Below are 17,964 nucleotides of genomic sequence, written 5' to 3'. Positions count from 1 at the left end.
TTGCTCTGCTATCATCATCAGCTCTATCTGATAGGATGACACTACTCAAGCTGTAGTAGCCAGAGGAAATCCAATGCTAAGGAAATGGACATTCATTTAATGTTTATCTAGGATCAGCTCCACCAATGAATTCCAGATGTTGGCTTTAATTGTCGCATTCTGGTATGTTTAAGCAGCAGGAGTTCGTAAGGCCGATTTGTAAATCAATCTGGCAGACTCATACTGAATCCCATCTTTGCCAGCTTTTCTAAGTAAGAAGATGCTCTTAAAATATTAAGTACTTAACGTGTCTGTAATGCAAAAGGAAGAAAAGATTTTTAAAAAAATCCGTTCCCTGATTTTTTTCTCCTTTTGCTCCTTCTCTCCTTCATTTCCTCCCTGTAGAACTGCAAGACAAGCCATTTCCTTCAGGTGAGTCTAATGAATTTTAGCAGTCCTACAGCTAACAGAAGCAGGTATCGGGATGCTGCCCTGCAACATGGGCAGAGCACCCCGCTCACCATTCACATACATTCCTTCTGAGTAACTCCACCAGTTTCCCACCATGGCCAATGGCAACTGCATGCATAGACTACATTCAGCAACAGTGTACCTGGCATTTGAGGCCAGAGCTGTCTGAAAGTAGGGGGGGAAAAATAAATAATTGATTACTGCAACCTTGGGACTGTCTCAGGCTCCAGCTTTCATGTTCTTATTAATTTGTATTTAACTGTTACAGAAGTTACAGCTCATATCCAGAGGTGGTACAGAAATGTCTTTCATTTTCTGAATCCCTAAGCATAGTACAAGCTCCAAGTTAGACAACAGCAAACCTTGCAACTGTTTTGTGCTCAGCATGACTTCACATAACAGCTGAATGTGTTGGACTGGAGTTAGAGGGTTTGCTTATTGCAACAGCCAATGTATTGATCAGGCCTTTCCTACAGGAGCAAAAGCTGTTAAAAGATAGCTTCAGCTGATGTCCATACTAACTAGGGCAGGCACTATAGCTCATCAAAATTGCTTTAGAAACCCATTTTCTCAATTTCCTTTCAAAACATCTCCTTCTGAGAAAGCACCTCAGTATTCAACACATGTGAACCCTACTTACATTTTCCCAGGAATGTGTGCTTAGTACACACATTTTTCAAAAAGTGTCACTGGATGGTTAGGTAAGGTTTCAAAAGGTTTCAGCAGTGGCAGTACTCATCCCATGGAAGTTCGTGGGAATTCTTCAAAAAGGGTTGACTCAGCCTCGGCTGACTGCTTTTGAAAAACTCCCCTTTCTCTTCCACCTTTGATGGCCCCAGAGATAAGTGCTGAAGTTCAGCTTACCATCCTCCTCGAAAACTACAGACCTCTAAGTGGGGTCCACTTCTTCCTTCACTAAGAACACAAAAAGCATTTCACTTATGGCCTGAGTCATGCCATAGTTAAAGAAAGTCTTGAGAAAAGCTGTGGCTAAAAATCCACCCAGTACTTCACACTCTAAGCAGAGACCAAAATATCAGCAAAGAACTGGCTGTATCATCTCAACTTAGCAGTGGTTTAGCTTTTGAGGCTGGAGGAGAAATCCCACTGCATTACAACAGCAAATCCCCCAAAATTAGGCAGGGTGAGGTGAGCAAGCTTCAAAATACCTTCCAAGTCCATAGGAATGTATCTAAGCAAGACACAAAAGCAATGACATCTCAATAAATTAAATAACTATCACTGCACATCCTGCAGAGCAAGTGTGGCACCTTGTATCTTGCCACATCTGAAATATAAAAAAGCGGGTCAGAACTCCTTAAGGGAATAAGCAAACTGGTTATTTCCCCACATTAAACAGACTCCCCATGCTAAGTGTCAAAAAAGCTGGTATGGGGTGCTAGGGAGGTAGTTGTCAATAAGAAAAGGAATATAATACTGTAAAAAAAAAAAAAAAAAAAAAAAGGCTGCAGCAGAAATAACAGGAATGACATGCAGGCAACTTGTTGGCTTTTATTCCCCATGTCTGAAACTATTTCTGTGGTCCATAGCATATCAACAAAGATGAATAGATTTAGCCCCAAACACAGAAGACTGCTTCCTCGAAATAACAGGTGAGAAGGATCTAGTGAAACTTAAAGAGTTTCTCCTTCAGAACATGCCACCATGGCCTTGGAGGAAGAGAGATGCTGTCACAGGATCTGCAATATTCCCTTCCTCACTGCAGATGCTGAAGGGCATTAAAATGTGACTTGTGAGCAGTCCAATGTGCAGCCCATCCTCCTGTTAAGTGTGGAGTTCTGAACATAAGAAGGGCCAAAAATTCCTAGGAAAAGCTCACATGGGTCAAACAAACAAATAGCAATAACCACACATAAGGCATAACTTCTGTATTTAAGGTTTAACTGTTTAATTTATAGTTGAGTATGTCCATGACCCAGGTTTTGCCTAGAACAAGGGCAAAACATATTCAAATCATTCCCGGCAAAGGGATCGGAGATATACACGAGCACTGATAGAACTTAGCATATCGGGTGGCCAAATTCCTTTCTGATGCAATTCCACCGACCTACCCCTGAAAGCTGTTGCCCTTTTGTCTGTTTATCATGGCAAGGTTTCAAGGGGCCATGACAAAATTCTCCATAATTACCCAAGGACGAAGCACCCAGAGAACAACTTCTTTTTCTGAAGGTCACATAGACGTGTTTTTACAATGGACATGATTGCAGCTTCTCAGACACCTCCCCAGAGGCTCTGAAACCCATCCCAGAGCAAAGGGGATGATGGAGTCCCCACAGACAAAGCCAACTAATCCACCAATGTAATCATGAGATGGCTTGCGTATTAGGATCATGCCTGTCAGGACAGGAGGAGCATGCCTAGCACCTTGCTTGCATTTCAAGCGAAAGGCACAGACTAGTTTCTCAAAATTCACCCTCAGTATTATTCACTTCCCTCAAGTAAAGGCTGTTGCATCTTCCAAGCCTCCTTGAAAGAAAATGATTAGCAAACCCACACTCAAACCAAAGCAACTCACAAGACACCTTGGCTGAAACAGCCCTCTTGATATCTTATTCCCACAACTTTCTCCTGGGTTGGAACTTCTGCCAAAGTATATGCAAGGGCTACCAGGAAAAGCTGCAGTGGGCTTGCAGTTTTCAGGAGATGCTACAAACAGAGCAGAAACACTGGACTGTGCTGGGGACTAGGGAGGCACCACCTCTCTCCTCCATGAGATTTCTGGGATTGCTCTGGAGAGAGCAGCCAGCAGGTCTGGGAATCTCAGCCTGGATCTGAAATGGATTCAACTCCCTTCCCAAATTCACTGCCAGCAAGCAACAAAGATTGTCAGCAGCTCTTCTGTCTCCTGCCAGTTGCATGTTCAACACAGGTGAGAAGAAGATCCTTGTTTAATTCAGCGGAAAGGTTACCATAATTTATTCTAGCTTGAAAAAAAAAACCAACACAAGGCTAACATGCCTGCTCATATGGCTTCTCTTTAAGAAGAGAAACATCTAATACTGAACCAAAGAAAACTCAACAAAGAATTTGGTGGTGGGTTTTTTTCTAAATCAGAATAGTTTTGCAGTGGAGGATTCAATCCCAAATATTTCAAAGCCATTTGTTGATAATCAAGAAGAAAACTGACTCAATAGTTCAACTGACTTGGCAAGATTTTTCAGGGAAACAATGAATTGGAAGTAAAAAAAAAAATAGCAACAAAAGTCCTATATATCATTTGGATTGTGTGATAAACTCAGATTTAGTGGCTTGGTTGGCATGAAGATATCATAAAGACATGTATATTCTGCATTTTTTGCCCTATAATCTTTGTAATGTGTCTGTAAGAACATTATATACACACAGAGGAACAAACGTATCTGTAGGAAGATAAAAGGAAAGAAGAAAAGAAGAAAGGCATCACCTGCCTTTGCTGTACTGGACCATTGCAATGGAAAAAAAAAATTGCTTCCTTTTAGTTTACATAAAATACTTTCTGCATAGGCCTGTTAATAATTGAGCTTGTTATTAAAACCAGCATTGTTCTTACTGTTTGTCTCTCTATTGTTCTGCCACTTGCAGTCATTTAAAACAATGCAAAAGAAATCACAGACAGATGCACTGCACAGAGTACAGATGTGTTGACCCATACAGCGCTTTAGCAGCTGAACTTGCAAGGTGTCTTCATGTTCTTTTCTTTTACTGCACATTAAAAGAAGGTTCTCTTTAAAACATTAACTTGAGAGCTGCAAAATACATCACGGGAGTAAAAATTGAAGGGATAAATTCTGTGTTATCTGATTCCTTTAACTGCCATGAGGGGTTTTATTTCGCCCCTCTTTTCCTTGGCTTCAGCGAGAGAAGCAGGTTCCACCCCATCAGTGCGACCAGAGTAGAACTGACATTTTATGAGTGGAAACAGTCCAAGGATGGTGGCTTATGTTCTTAACATCCTGACATCTCAGCCTCTGAGTGCAGCAGCGCACTGCTTCCAGTGGCTGCAGAACACCTTAAAAAGCAGCACAAACTGACAATGAAAATAAACTACAGTTGCAGCACTGCTGGAGTCTGGCAGCCCTTAACAAATACAGCAGCGTCTGGGTGTTAAAATACATAAATCTGTCATCATTACCAGGCTAAGGGGTCGTCATCCTATTCACAAAATAAAAGAACTGTGCATAATCAGTAGGGCAGGGAGTTCAGAACAAAGTACGCCTTTTACAAACTCTCAACTGCTGATAGATGGATGTTTGCAAGGGACTTAATGTCTTTAACAGGGTACATTTAAGAAGGAGTGTAGGTTTCAGAACTCCTGGGATTAGTGCTTTTTTCCCCTTCTTTTCCAAATTTATTGCCAAAAGTGTATAATGTAAACACTCGGGTCTTCTGACTATGAAACCCACATTACTATAAAGCAAGAATCAAAGTGTTCTAGCACAATCATATTATTCATGCAGCACAACACAGAATATGTTCTTTCTCTCATCAAACAAAAATAAACTGGATTTAAAAATAGGTTTATACACTAATTGCCAGCAGTTTTGTTGGGTTTTTTCCCTTTTTTTTTTCTTTTTTTCTTTTTGATCATTTTCTTAATGTGGATGCCAACGACAGCACAGGAAAGGTAGAGAACCAGACCCTATGGGAATGTAAAAACACATCTCCTCAACAACCATACATTTTAACAGGCAACATACCTGCATGTATGAATCAAGAAGCAGCAGATGAGCCATCGATGGTGTGCACATGCATTTACACATAAAGAGGGAGTCTCCAAAATCAGCATTCAAGCTATACCTTATAAATTAGCCCAATTTGGTGCTGTTCTCCCTATGGTAAATATTATACATTGTGCTTTAATTTACAAGTGTGCCTTTTGTGTATTTCTGAGTTAACTGATATCAAAGGGACTAAACTTTGGCTAGAAACCCCACTATCTGTCTGTGATATTTACTGGGCAAACTGAGGACAGCAGAGATGTATGATGGGACTAAGGAATGGGGCACAGTGCTCTCTGGCAGAGGCCTCCTGGAGACACTGTGTCCATGAAGCCCAACCTAGCTTCAGTGGTCCTCTGAGTCTGATGAGGCCATGCTCAGTCCTTCACTCCTGGCCTTTGGCAAGAAGAGGGATGGAACACAGCTGCCAAGGAAACACTGTCAGGAAAAGGGGAGGACAGCAGTAGTTGTAGGGAAGTTAACAGAAAGATCCTGCTCTTGGAGAAGATGGCCGTCCTGGATGGTTGACAAGATGGTAGACATCTCAAAACTGCTGATGACCAGATCTGCAATTAGCTTGATGGCTTCTCATGACCTGGGGTGCTATTAATTAAAATACTCTTAATTACTGTTCTGGAGTCACAGCAGACCTTGACTGGTAATCTAGACTAGATTCTGCATGCCTGCTTTCCACACACATACATACCACCTGCTTGGACCAGGGACTGCCTTGGCTTTACTCACAAATGCAGCTATTTATAAGCATTATAGACCTGTAGATGTGGACAAATCAGTGGCTGTGCACATCAGCATTGCTCTGTCAACACTGCCAGAAATTCTGCCCATTAGCTGTATGAAGGACTGTACCAAAGACAACTCTGATTAATAGTCAGAGGCAAAAGATGTTTTTAGCCTCAGACATACTGTCAAGAAAAACCCAACATGTATACCACAAACTCATTGGGATCAGAGGCTAATTCTATTAATATCATTTAACAGAAGGAAGCCATAAATTGCTCAGATCAAACACACTTTTAATGTCATCTTGCCTGGTATTGTGTATTGCTTTCATTCCCAAACAATATTTGTGCAGCAAACAGAGCTGCAGTTTGCTATTTGCATGGGTGTAGCAGCCGCTACACACTCCAAAGCATCTGCAAAGGATTGTGGGCTAAATGCATCCATATGTCCTGCATGCCTCGAATTTACACTGGCCGCAGCTCTGGTTTGCCACAGTCTACCACAGGATGGAGTACGGGGGAAATTATATATCCATACATATATGTATGAATTTCATGCTTACATCCATGGAAAAAAATCTTTTCATTTCCTTTAAATTGTGAACAGGTGTTGTCACCTTCTTAACTTGGCTTCTATGTTACAGCTTCACGAAGGGGAAAAAGAGATCTACCCGGAACAGTGAGGCTTTTGTTAGCCAGAACATGATGTATTGATAAGCATACTGTAAAGTTTGTTATAAAATCAAATGAAACTAATAAAACCTAACAAAGATCTTGTAAAAACTGTGGACATTATACAGCATTAGCACTGAGTTACATTATAGATCTGGACTTGGAAGAAACAAGACTGCTGCCTGGTTGTGGTATTTCCCAGCCTTTTACACCCATTCACCGAGAGCCATCAGTCAAATCACTTGGTGCTACATTTTTGATTAGTCATTTTTGGGATAGTTACAGCTAATACTGGCACTCACATCACCACCTCTTTATAAAGAAAGAGCTTTTCAAGAACAAATTATTATGGGCTCCTGTGACATCAGTCTAGTCATCAAAATGGCAAAAACTAGTGAAATAATTTTTATGCAACAATCCAGAAACAGTCACCTTTTAATTTTGGAGTATTCCTCTCTCCTCGTTTCATCTCCCAGGACAGTGGACATTTTCCAGGACTCAACAGGCTGCATATGGGAAAAGAGAGTTTGCTGGACTCTGAACAGGATTCCCCAAAAGAGGAGAAAATGAAGCACCACAGAAATTCAGGGGATAGGAATACCTGATTGCTTTTAGATTTCTTTTAACAGGCGTGTGCTGTCCCTGATCAACACCAAGTTTGGTCAGGGGGTGTGTCTTTATGCCTACGCTAATAAACACTGAGAAGGAAGAGCCCTTGCTTGGGTGAGGGCACCATTAGTCAATGATGAGTCACTTCCAGTGGAAAAAGAGCTTCATTTCTAAGTGATCAGGTTTTAGCTATGAGTTTGTACCAAAACATGAAAACACATTTTATGTACTGAGCATTTCACCAACTTCTCTAGTTAACAGGAGCAGTTCATGCACATTGACAGTCTCTTCCCACAGGCTGACCCCCTCACTTGGCAATGCCACTAAGACAGGTCTTGTATGGACTGAAGCCCTACCTGCATCTCCACAGAGGGGTGACTGTGACCCAGTCACACCACGTCACACGCTGACAAGAAGTCCTTGTGCAGTGATTGCAGTTGCTAGGCCTTGAGAGGTAAACTAAGGCTCCCCTTTTCTGCTCAGCTCCCATGGGCCAATAACAATCTGAGCTTTAATTAGCAACATAACCATTACTAAGCATCAGTGACTATGGCCAGATCCTCATATGGTGTTAATCACACCGCGTATGCACAGGAGGCCACCAACGTAGATCCAGCTGCTGGATTGGGTCCTTAACAAATCAAACATGAGAACTTTGTTACTGTTTATTGTCACAAGGAATTCTTCATTTTCATATAACAACTGACTAATCATCATTAGTCATGATTATATACCCTGTGATTGTGTTAACGGTCCCATGCTGGATGGGCTGCCTTTCACACTTTGTGTTGAAGTAAATGCGCTAAAGCTGGATTGCTAACTCCATACCACAACCAGCACAAGTTACACCACCTTGTTCTCAGAAGCACATACTGCACCTTTTTTTCCTTTTTTTTAAAAGTGTTGACACCTTTCAGTTTTTGCTTAGCATTAGCAGTCCCTTGGTGCATACGTTGCTGACTCAATGTTGATTCACATCTTCCTGCTGAGCACATCTCTCTTTGGTCCCCAGAGTTTATTAAGAGGCCAAAACCCAAACATAAATGAATTTGTCATGCTTTCCTAAGATGGCTGGTGGCACCTGACTCTGGGCTACAAATATTTTCTCAGCTTTTGCACTATAAATGAGTTCTGAGACACGGATTGATGACTTCATTGGAGAATGGTAATAAAAAACATATTTTACTGTACTTGACTTTTTTTCACACAGTATTTTCTACTACTACGGGCAGAAAAAAAGCACATTAGAATAAATATCCATTCAGACATTGCCATGACTTTTTGTCCAGGATACTTATGCTGACTGATTTTTTTAAAAAAAAGGTTATTTTAATGCAAATTTTTCACACATGCCTGTTATCAAAGAGAGCTGTCTTTGCACAAGCTGTAAAAACACATAAAATAGCAGCTGGCTCAGCAGGAAAAAGCTACTTTAGAGATAAATCATCTGATGTCAGGGAAGATTCTCAAAGCAATCCATTGCAACAGACAGACAGCAGACATTTAACAGTAAATTTGATTTGTTTGAAAATGAGATGTAGCTCAATTTCTGAACTGTCCATTACAGGTTTAGAACAACAAGCTGTGCTCTTTCTCCTGCTCTCTGCATCAAGATTTTACTGCCCCACAGCCCAAATGGGGCCAAGAGGCTTGGTCACTCAGAGGGCCAGGCACTAGAAGGGGATATGAACTGGATGGATCACGGATTCTTCACCAAAATCTTCCTTCAAATAAACCCAAAGAAGAGAAAAAACAATGGCAGCAGTCAGAGATACAGGACAAGAAAGAAACACTGGAGCAGCTGTTCCTTGGCTCAAATATTGATTTTTTTTGTGCTGGGATGTACACAAGAAAGATGTGTCTTTCGCAGTTTACAAACTCCACACGAAGCAAGAAGTCTGAAGTGAAGAGACAGTCCCAAACCCTACTCTTGTTGTTTTCATTTTCTTTGCTACAGAAGGTAATAAGAAACATGCATGCAGACGCAAAAATAAAGACAGTTTGATCTTTCATCACTTGGTTGAGCAACTGATGCAAGATGAAGTATTTACTGGCAGCATCTGTAGCAATAGCCTTGCATGTTGCAATGCTGACACACCTTGCAGGATTTGGCCCATAACACTTCTGCAAGTGAGAAGTCTTCTGTGTTGTGCATTAGTGAAAGAGGTCATTACGCTGAAGCATAAATATTTACTAATAGTCCTTCCTACAGTTGTTCACCAACAATTTTCTCTTCAGAGAATGACCAGACTTCTGGAACAAGTGATACTGTTTATTATTGAAGAAAGAGGTGGTAATGGAGGTTGTCCAGCACTTCCTTGTTAGAAGACTTTGTTTTCAGTTATTTTTAAGTCAGGCAAATCTCACCCATTTGGGCTAAGATTTCCCAGGGAGCGCCTGATGGCTGGATCATGTGATGGCTCCATCTGTGCAGCCTCACAGTTTCTTCAAGCTGGACACAGCTTGATACAGGCTTCAGTTACACCATCATATGCTTTTTTTTTTTACTGCAGAACACACCTTCATTCTGCACACAAGTGGACAGTTTTCAAATAATGAGCAGCTATTCAACATTTCATTTCTTCCTCTTTGGCCCTGGGCTTCCTTTTAGAGCACACTGGCAAGCAAGTTTTATTCTGCAGTAATGAAACCACAGGTTTCAACCAAGCATCTAAAAACAAAATAAAATTACTTTTCACACCTGTAGATTATAAATCTGAATTGATTCAGCTGGGGAAAAAAAACAAACGTAAAGATAAGATTTTCCTGGGCATCATTGTACAAATAACTTTTTGAGAAGGTACAGCACATTTGTTTTGATGAGATACAGATAATTCTCCACAATAAGGAACAATTGTACTTAATAACTGCAACGCTGATTTAATACTGATTAAAGAGAAGTTCCTCTTCCAGCATCTGTAAATCTGTCTGCAGTGTAATTGGCATCCCAAATCTTGTGGTAAGCCACAAAAACTATTAAAGCTGGCTAGGAGAGGAAATTGTAGTTTTGACTTATATTGGTTATCTGCTTTTACTGGCTTACATTTCATGCAGGGGTGTTTTAGAGCAAGATTCCTTGGATCTTTGGGATCTAGGCCCTGCAGTCTGAGAAGATGGGGAAATAAGCAGGGCAGAAACCAATTGCTACCATCTGGGTTGGCAAACCCTTTGTCTGAGAAGGAAGATCAAACCCCTAGAATAAGAGAAGACTCCCTTCCAGCATGGCAGCAGGAAGATGCTAAATTAGGAAGAAAATACTTTACAAAGTGTTATGAGGGAGGAATAGTCTTTTAGGGTGAGATTTAAGAGGTTTAGGCTCAACTCTGAGCCACAGCTCATATTTTATGTGGTCTTGGACTAATCACCTGGTCTCTCTTTGCCTTAGTTACCATCTGTAAAATCATAGTAATCCATCTTATCCACACTTGGGAGACTGAGAAGTTCTCCAGCCAGGCAACATGTAGGTATGTCTACCAGACATGTAGAGGCAGACCTAAGTTGGCTCTGCTCGTGCACTGAGCTGGCTGGTTGCAAGCAAGAGCTGTCATAAAAGCCATAAAGCGACATTCGAACAGGCTTATACCAAAATTATTGCATCTCACAGAGGCCAACCTACAACGCAGACGAAGGAGCTCACTACCATGTCTGCTTGCACTCACTGGTGCTGGCGGAGCCACTGCCCTTTTTATTCCTTTGTAAATGTCAAAGATATTTGTTGGTTCTCTATACTATAACGGAATACAGAGACTAATAAGAGTTAAGATTAGTAAGAGTTACATAGCACTGAATACAGGCAGAGAGGTTCAAGTCTGCTGAATTTTAAGTCTGTTCTCTGGAGGATCTCAGGTAAACCTTCACCTTATCCTGCTGCAGTGTACATGTATATAACACAGGCGTGACAGATCCTCACTTGCTACTGGTGTGACAAAGCTCAGTTAAAAGCATATACGATAACTCCAAAAATTTTCAATAAGCTACTGTATTGATTCCAGATATCACTGCTTAAATTCCCAGAATGTTTTCATGTCAAAATGTATTGTATTTTTTTAAGTCCCAACATCTAATGAATCATTTAATACTATTCTAGATTTAATATCTTGACCACCTTGCCTATGTCTGACACCTGCATGGTTTGATATGTTTGGTGTCAGCAGTAAAGCTGGAATAAGAGGGCTTTTTTTCCTTTGAAGGAGTGGGAGAATAGAGAGACCATATGGTTCAAAAAGCCACTCTGCCTAATGAAGTTTGTGCTTTCCGGAGCACAAAAAAAACAGCTCCATCAATTTGATCTTCATCCTCAAAACTGACATGCAGTTGGTTTTAAAACACTGCTTCCTTCTCAAAAATCAACAAAGGATTGATTTGCTCTCAACCAAAAGCATTTTCACCAAGACAAACACGAGCATCTGGTCAATGCATTGAATGTTTGGGTCCTTTGAAAGAATAAGTCAGTGATACCTTGTGTTTACTTGCAGACCTTGGCAAGAAAGACACTAGGGGAACATTTGTTTTCAGGGGAAACTGTTCTAGCGAAAAGTAATTGGTTTGAAATGTTATATGAGCCCATCTGTACCACTGAAGACAAAGGACATAAGTAGTCCATCCAAAATGGTCTAAGCAACAACAATGCACAAAGGTACACCGTGAGACAAGGAATGAAGGTGCAAAGACTCTGAGAAGTACTGGGTTTAGCCAGCATTACAACAAGGATGCATGGAGATGAATGATAACTCAGCCCATATGTCTGCGGCACATTTAGTTTAAAGTTACTCTTTTCTTGGCACTTGGTGATCAATATTTGTTTGCATAGGACTCAATCTCACACCCACAGAGGCCAGTGGGAGCTTACCATTTCCTTACATAGCTGCCCAACGAGGCTCTAAATAACTAGTGTTTGTGCCCAGGGCTTTTCAGTGCCAAATATAATGAACATTATTGTTCTTAACACAATTAAATTTGATAATCCAATTTCCCTGAGCAACTGAATTGGAGGTTTTGCCTCAATCTTTCCTCAATTCTAGTCCAACTTTTACCCTGTGCCTCCCAACTTTTCCCTTTCATTTGTTTCTGTTGTGCTATGAAGAATTGTCAGAGGCTTCTTCGACTCACAGAAGCCTCAATGCCTCTTTGTCCTGGAATAATGGCAGCTAGCTTGGGCCTTGAGCTTTCTGGAAGATACTGGATGACACAGAAGATCAAAGACTTTGGACAACCTCCACACACTGCAAAAGCACAAGCAAGACTGAAGCAGGTTCCTGTATCATCCCTTGCTCCACACCAGCCTGGAAAGCGCATCCAAAAATAAGTCTGTATAGACATGATTCTTTATAGACTGTTTCCACTTCACCATTTTTGTTTAGTGTAGCAAGCAAAGATGGATGAATGTAGATAGGAAAGAGGTGAACAAGGAAAACCAAATCCATGTAAACTATAAGATGGCTTTTGCAGCTTTATCTCACCGATGCTACAGGAGTCATATTGCAAGACAGTACCCCTCACCTAAGCATCTCTTCCCTGATAAGACATTTATATCCTGGTCTCTTTCCAATTCTGGCTCTGCAGCAAATGCATTCTCCAAGAACCACCCTGTTATCAGGTGATAATCCTCCATCAAGCAGCAGCAAGGGTTTGCTACATGCTCCGAGTCCACAGCAGCCCTCCTACAGTGAAGGGGAAGAAGAAAAAACAGAACAAAACCAGGCCAACCTGGAAACTGCCCTAAGCTCTGTGCTTGCTTCCACCATCTGAGAGAAACAGAACTTTTTAGAACAGATACTTGGGGTGCTGATCAGGCAATAGAATAAGCAGGATACTTGATCTCACCCCCTGCTTTGTAACCCTCTCGTTTGCTCCTTCAGCATCCTCCAGTGTGCAGATTTTCATCCAGCTCTTCCTCTCCTCACAGACAAGGACCAATGAGCATATTTCTGTGGCAGCCACAGAAGAGGAGTCTCTCATCAGCCACAGAAATGTCTTTGGGTATGCTCAGCCCAGCGGGTGACCCCAAAATCCCATAACCAGACCAAGCAAGCCCTTTGAAGCCAGTCAAAAGCTCAGCCAGGGAACCAGTGATCACCAAGATGGTGGTCTGAAGCTTTTTTAATTTGGCCTTCACCAAGCAGATTTCTCAGTAACTGAGCATCCCTGGGTCATATGCCAGCTCTGAGTTCTGTTTCAGCCTAATTATTATTATTCCTGAAGACATCATGCTCTGCAAAAGTTCAGTACATGGATCCTCCAGCTGTGCATTTTTATATGGATGCCTTAACATTTGTTTTGAGAAGTATCCTGTTCAAACAGCAAACATAAAGATCAGCGTGACCTCTCCTTATCACACAGCCTTTCCTGTGTGGAATTCATTGTGATCTGGACCCTAGTGACTATTGCATCATTTCTGTTTATTTGTAACCTTTGGCACTGTGTAATCTTATCTGCCTGCAGCCCGCTGCAGCAGAAGATGTGCAGCAACATAGCCAGCTCTGGCAATCCTCAAACACTGGAAAGGGCCAGTTAAGAGTGGAGGTCAGTGAATGATTAGCAAAGCAAATACGCAGTCACTGACAGGCTACACAGAAATCAGCTCACTCTCTCCCCACAAAGTAGGTGAGGTCTGGCTTTTCTCCAGCTCTACTCACCAATCACGATGAGGGTGTAGTTCACATTGGTGCTGCCAAAGCCATTGGTGGCTTTGCAAATGTAGGTTCCCGCATCTTCGCTTTCCACCTCCTTGATTTTCAGCCCTTGTTGAAGGATTCGGAACCTTGTCCAGCCGCTGTGGATAGTGCGTCCATCCTTCATCCACATGGTGAGAGGCGGGGGGTCACCCTCCACTGGGCACAGGAGCTTGATGGTCCTCCCTAGCCTCACAGACTGACGGTGAATCACTTTATCAGCAATCCTTGGGGGACCTAAGAAAGAACAGAGAGACAAAGAGCTGTTACTACTTTTGCCAGTGATACAGCACTGATTTAAAGACATCAATAAGGCCATTACATTGACTGCTAGACAGAGGTATAGTGAAAGGTGCTTACCAAAAATCAACTAAAAATGCAGGCAGCTACACAGAGATAAAACAACAAGGATATTGGTTTGTGCAAGGCCTGAAGCTGTAGCTTTGCCATTAGCAGGAGCTCATGCTAACCCACCAGGGATGCCTTTTCTCAGTCTCTTTTCCTTTTCCAAAGCACCCCCATTTTCCTATAGCAAGGAGGAGTCCAATACACAAACTGTTCAGCTGTATTTGGTAAAGCAACTGTAGTTGTTTTAAACTTAACACCTATCCTGAAGGCAAAATTAGCAACAGCACTGGTACTTGAAACAAAACACTGACAACCCCCCCACCCCCCAAATGTTATAATCCTTTTCATGTTGTATGTACAGTAATTCCCTTTAATAGTCACCAGATGGGCTTTATCTGAGATGCATAAGCCTGCAGTTGTTGGACATAAAGCATTCATTGGGTAGTGCTTCACTGAAAGATACTGCATAGCCTGACATGTTAACGTTGCTTATAGTCCAAAAAGAGGTTATTTTTATAAATCGTCTTAGCAACCCTGCTGGCTTGACCCAACTGAAAAATATTTCTTCTTTGTAAAAGGTGATAATTCAATGTAAAACAGAGTGTCCCTGGAATGCCACAAAGTGAACCTGCTGTTTGCCACATGGTAATAGGATGCACTTGGACAGACCAGCACTCAGAAATAAGAAGTGATAAAGACTCCAACAGTGGGAATGGTCCCGTAGCTGAATTCAAACTGGAATTTCTTCCCAAGGCTCTGAAAAGTTGAAACAGAGAGTCTTTTTCCCGCATCTGCTTTTTCTGCCTTTTCACTAATTGCACAAGCTCCCCACACAAACTGCAATATCAGTGCTCTTCCCAGAATAGCCTATTAATGGATGTGATGATAAGTGCCCTGCTCTTGCATAAGGACAAAATATTTTGCTAAGGATTGCTGATGCTGAGTTGCACCCAAAACCCACAAGATGTTTGTGGGATTTGGAACTGTTCCCTCATATTTTATTCCTGTTCCTTTCCTAGTGTTTTGCAGGAATGGACCCACATGGGATGAACTACAGAGCTCATATTTGCACTTCCTCATGACTAATTCCTATTATTCCAACGTCTGTCTGAATTTTCCCCAGCATGACTAAGGCAGTGCATGCAGTCCAGCTAATGAATGACTACAGAGCTGCTATTGCAGTTACTCATGTTGAATTGTGCCCATGAACTTTGCAGCTTTGCTGGTGAGCAGAAGTGCTCCTCAAGCTGAGAAAAGTCATGAACTAGTTTGAAACTCATCAATCAGTTTAACTAAGACCTTGGTTAAACCAATGGGTCTTAGACACAGATTCTGATGAACTGTTGAAGACCCAAAGTGGTGATCTTGAGAGCACTTATTCTTAGAAAGTCAGTCACTGGCAAAGGCAACACCCAGCCCTGCACACTTGCAGACACCTGAGGGACATCCTTGGAGGTTATGGTGCCCTCCCATACTCCAAGGGAACTGGCAAAACACCATAAGAAATCTTGCCTATCCAGGTCTTTCTAAGCACTGCAAACCACACTGTTAAAAGTTCTTTACCTTGGGAGATGTCCAGCCAACTCTGTGGATGGAGAGACAATCCCAAGATCCTTTAAATGCTAATCTGACACAAGTAACGTTGCTGAATCTTTTAAAGAGGAAATCCACCCATCAGGTGGGGTTGCACTTGTTGGCTTTGATAAAGCAGAATTTACCAACACCAGGTGAGGATCCAGCCCTGAATTCTGCTACATTTCACTACATGGTGCAGTGTCTCACTCAGTGTAAAGGAGCTGAAATGCCTGGACAAGTGCACAGCCTTGTTGAAATTCTGGGTTGGCCCTTGGAGAGCTCCTTTCTGACCTAAAGCCCTACCAAACCAAGTCAAATTTTAAGAGTAGCTTCACTGCAATCGACTTGTGAACTACGATAGCACTCCATGCATATTCAAATGGAAAAAACAGATCTATAATTAGTGCTGGGGAAAAATGTTTGATACAGGGCAAGCAGGGACAGTGGAGAGACAGCACCCTCCTCCCAACTTGGAAACCTGCTGTAGCTCCTTCAAAATCCCTTTCCTTCCGACATTCAGGTTGACTCCTGATGAATTTTGAGACCTGGAGGAATCGGATAGTTTCCCAATCACGTCATGTGCCTTTTTGGGGCAGGCTGCACAAGCGGCTCTCCTGATGGCACCAGAGTTGCTTCTGGATCTGTCACACGTTTGGGTCAGCGGTAAGCTTGGTCCTCCTAAATGCCATTTTCCTTTGATTGACCTTTCATTCTGAGGAGTTGTTGGATCGCTCTCTGCCACAGGATCTATTCGCAGACCTTTATGACATTTAGAAAAGGGTGTGTTTCTTAGAGCCTTTCTGCCTGAAAAGAAAAACACTAGTGTGGTCCTCTGCAGCCCTTCATTAGCCCGTCCAGTGATTTTCTCAGGATGAATAACAAAAATTTACCTCCACTCCTTTTTCTGCTGCGAATTTTGCCAGATAGAGCTGCACGCCCTTCTCAGTAAGGTACAGCCCCAGGACAAAGATGCTAAAACCTCGCTTCTGTTCATTTGGTGCTGTGAATACTCTGATTTTATTACCTATCATCTTTGCATCAATAAGTTTCTGTGCAAGCAGTACTCTCTCTCTGGAATCAGTGCCTTTGCATACGCCAGAGGCTTCAGAAGCCCTGGCAAGCCAATGAGAACTGGACCTCCTGTTGATGGCTACAGCAAGAATAAAATGTTGATATCATCATGGATCTCTGTCTGTCTTTATAATGTACAGCATCCACTGGGTCTTATTTCACTACATATCCGTACAGCCCTGCCTTGGGACTGCAACAGAGATGGATGAAAGTTTTTTCAAGCCAAGATACACTTTGGCACATCTTGCCACTCTGCCCTGTCAGTAGCTGGAGGGAGGTGGTAGAGAGGGGGAAGCATGTTTTGCAGAAAAGCCCTTCTCCAACATCCCCATGGCAGCAGGTGCCGCTGACACAGAGCTGCTTCACACAATGCACCATGGAAATCTGACATGATCTAGATAAAAACATATTACCGCTCTGAATCCATACACTAAGCTGCCCAGAACCACTCAGCTTCCCCCAGAGTGTACTTTCCAGGGCTTCTCTATGGCAGTTCCATCTTCTGCTATATGAACAGAGCAAAACGATACAGTAAAAACATGCTGAGCACCCCAGTTTCTCACATGTACCACTGGTACCGAAGGGAGCTCCCCACTTCACAGAATGGGCCCGTAATATGCCAGAAGGGTGGCCATGAGGGCAGAGTGCCTGCATGCTGCCAGCTCTGCATGGCCCTGGTTTGGGGGGGGTATCCCTGGGGGCTGCCTCCCGCAGGGCCGGGACACGTGTGTGCTCACAGCTGAGCGTGGCGGTGAGGGAGCAGAGCCCAGGGCATAGCCCGCAGGCCTGCAGCCTAGATACATTTCTACAGCTGCTTAGAGAGGCAAAATCCCAGGAAAGCACCTGCTGCTTCACCTACAGCTGCCAGTGAGGTAAAAACAGGCTGAACCCTGGCTGCTGCCGATTTCCCATCCCTTGCCTCTGCCGGCTTCTGTCCTGTGCTCTAATGGAGCATTAGAAAGCAGATGCAATTACTCCTCAAGCAGTCATTGTCACAGTCCCAGCCATTCTAGATTCCAGCTTTGTGCTGTATGTGAGCAGAAATGATGTAATGCATTTTGAGAGCAACACCCTAGTGCTGCTCTTGCTGTGTCTGTGGGTTATGCATTA

The 17,964-nt window shown here is 42.5% G+C and overlaps 1 protein-coding gene across 3 annotated transcripts in view; it reads right to left on the bottom strand.

The window, feature by feature from the left end:
* FGFRL1 (fibroblast growth factor receptor like 1) overlaps positions 1-17,964 on the bottom strand; it is a 178,728-nt gene that overhangs the window by 76,683 nt on the left and 84,081 nt on the right. For all 3 annotated transcript variants that reach the window (XM_040591776.1, XM_040591784.1, XM_040591766.1), the window contains one exon: positions 13,825-14,097. In XM_040591776.1, the coding sequence (XP_040447710.1) occupies positions 13,825-14,097 (273 nt within the window). The remainder of the gene's footprint in view (positions 1-13,824; positions 14,098-17,964) is intronic.

The sequence above is a fragment of the Falco naumanni genome, chromosome 1 (assembly GCF_017639655.2).
Source record: "Falco naumanni isolate bFalNau1 chromosome 1, bFalNau1.pat, whole genome shotgun sequence".
Lineage (NCBI taxonomy): Eukaryota > Metazoa > Chordata > Aves > Falconiformes > Falconidae > Falco > Falco naumanni.
Note: the sequence above shows the minus strand (reverse complement) of the source record. Positions and strands in the feature narration are given on the sequence as shown.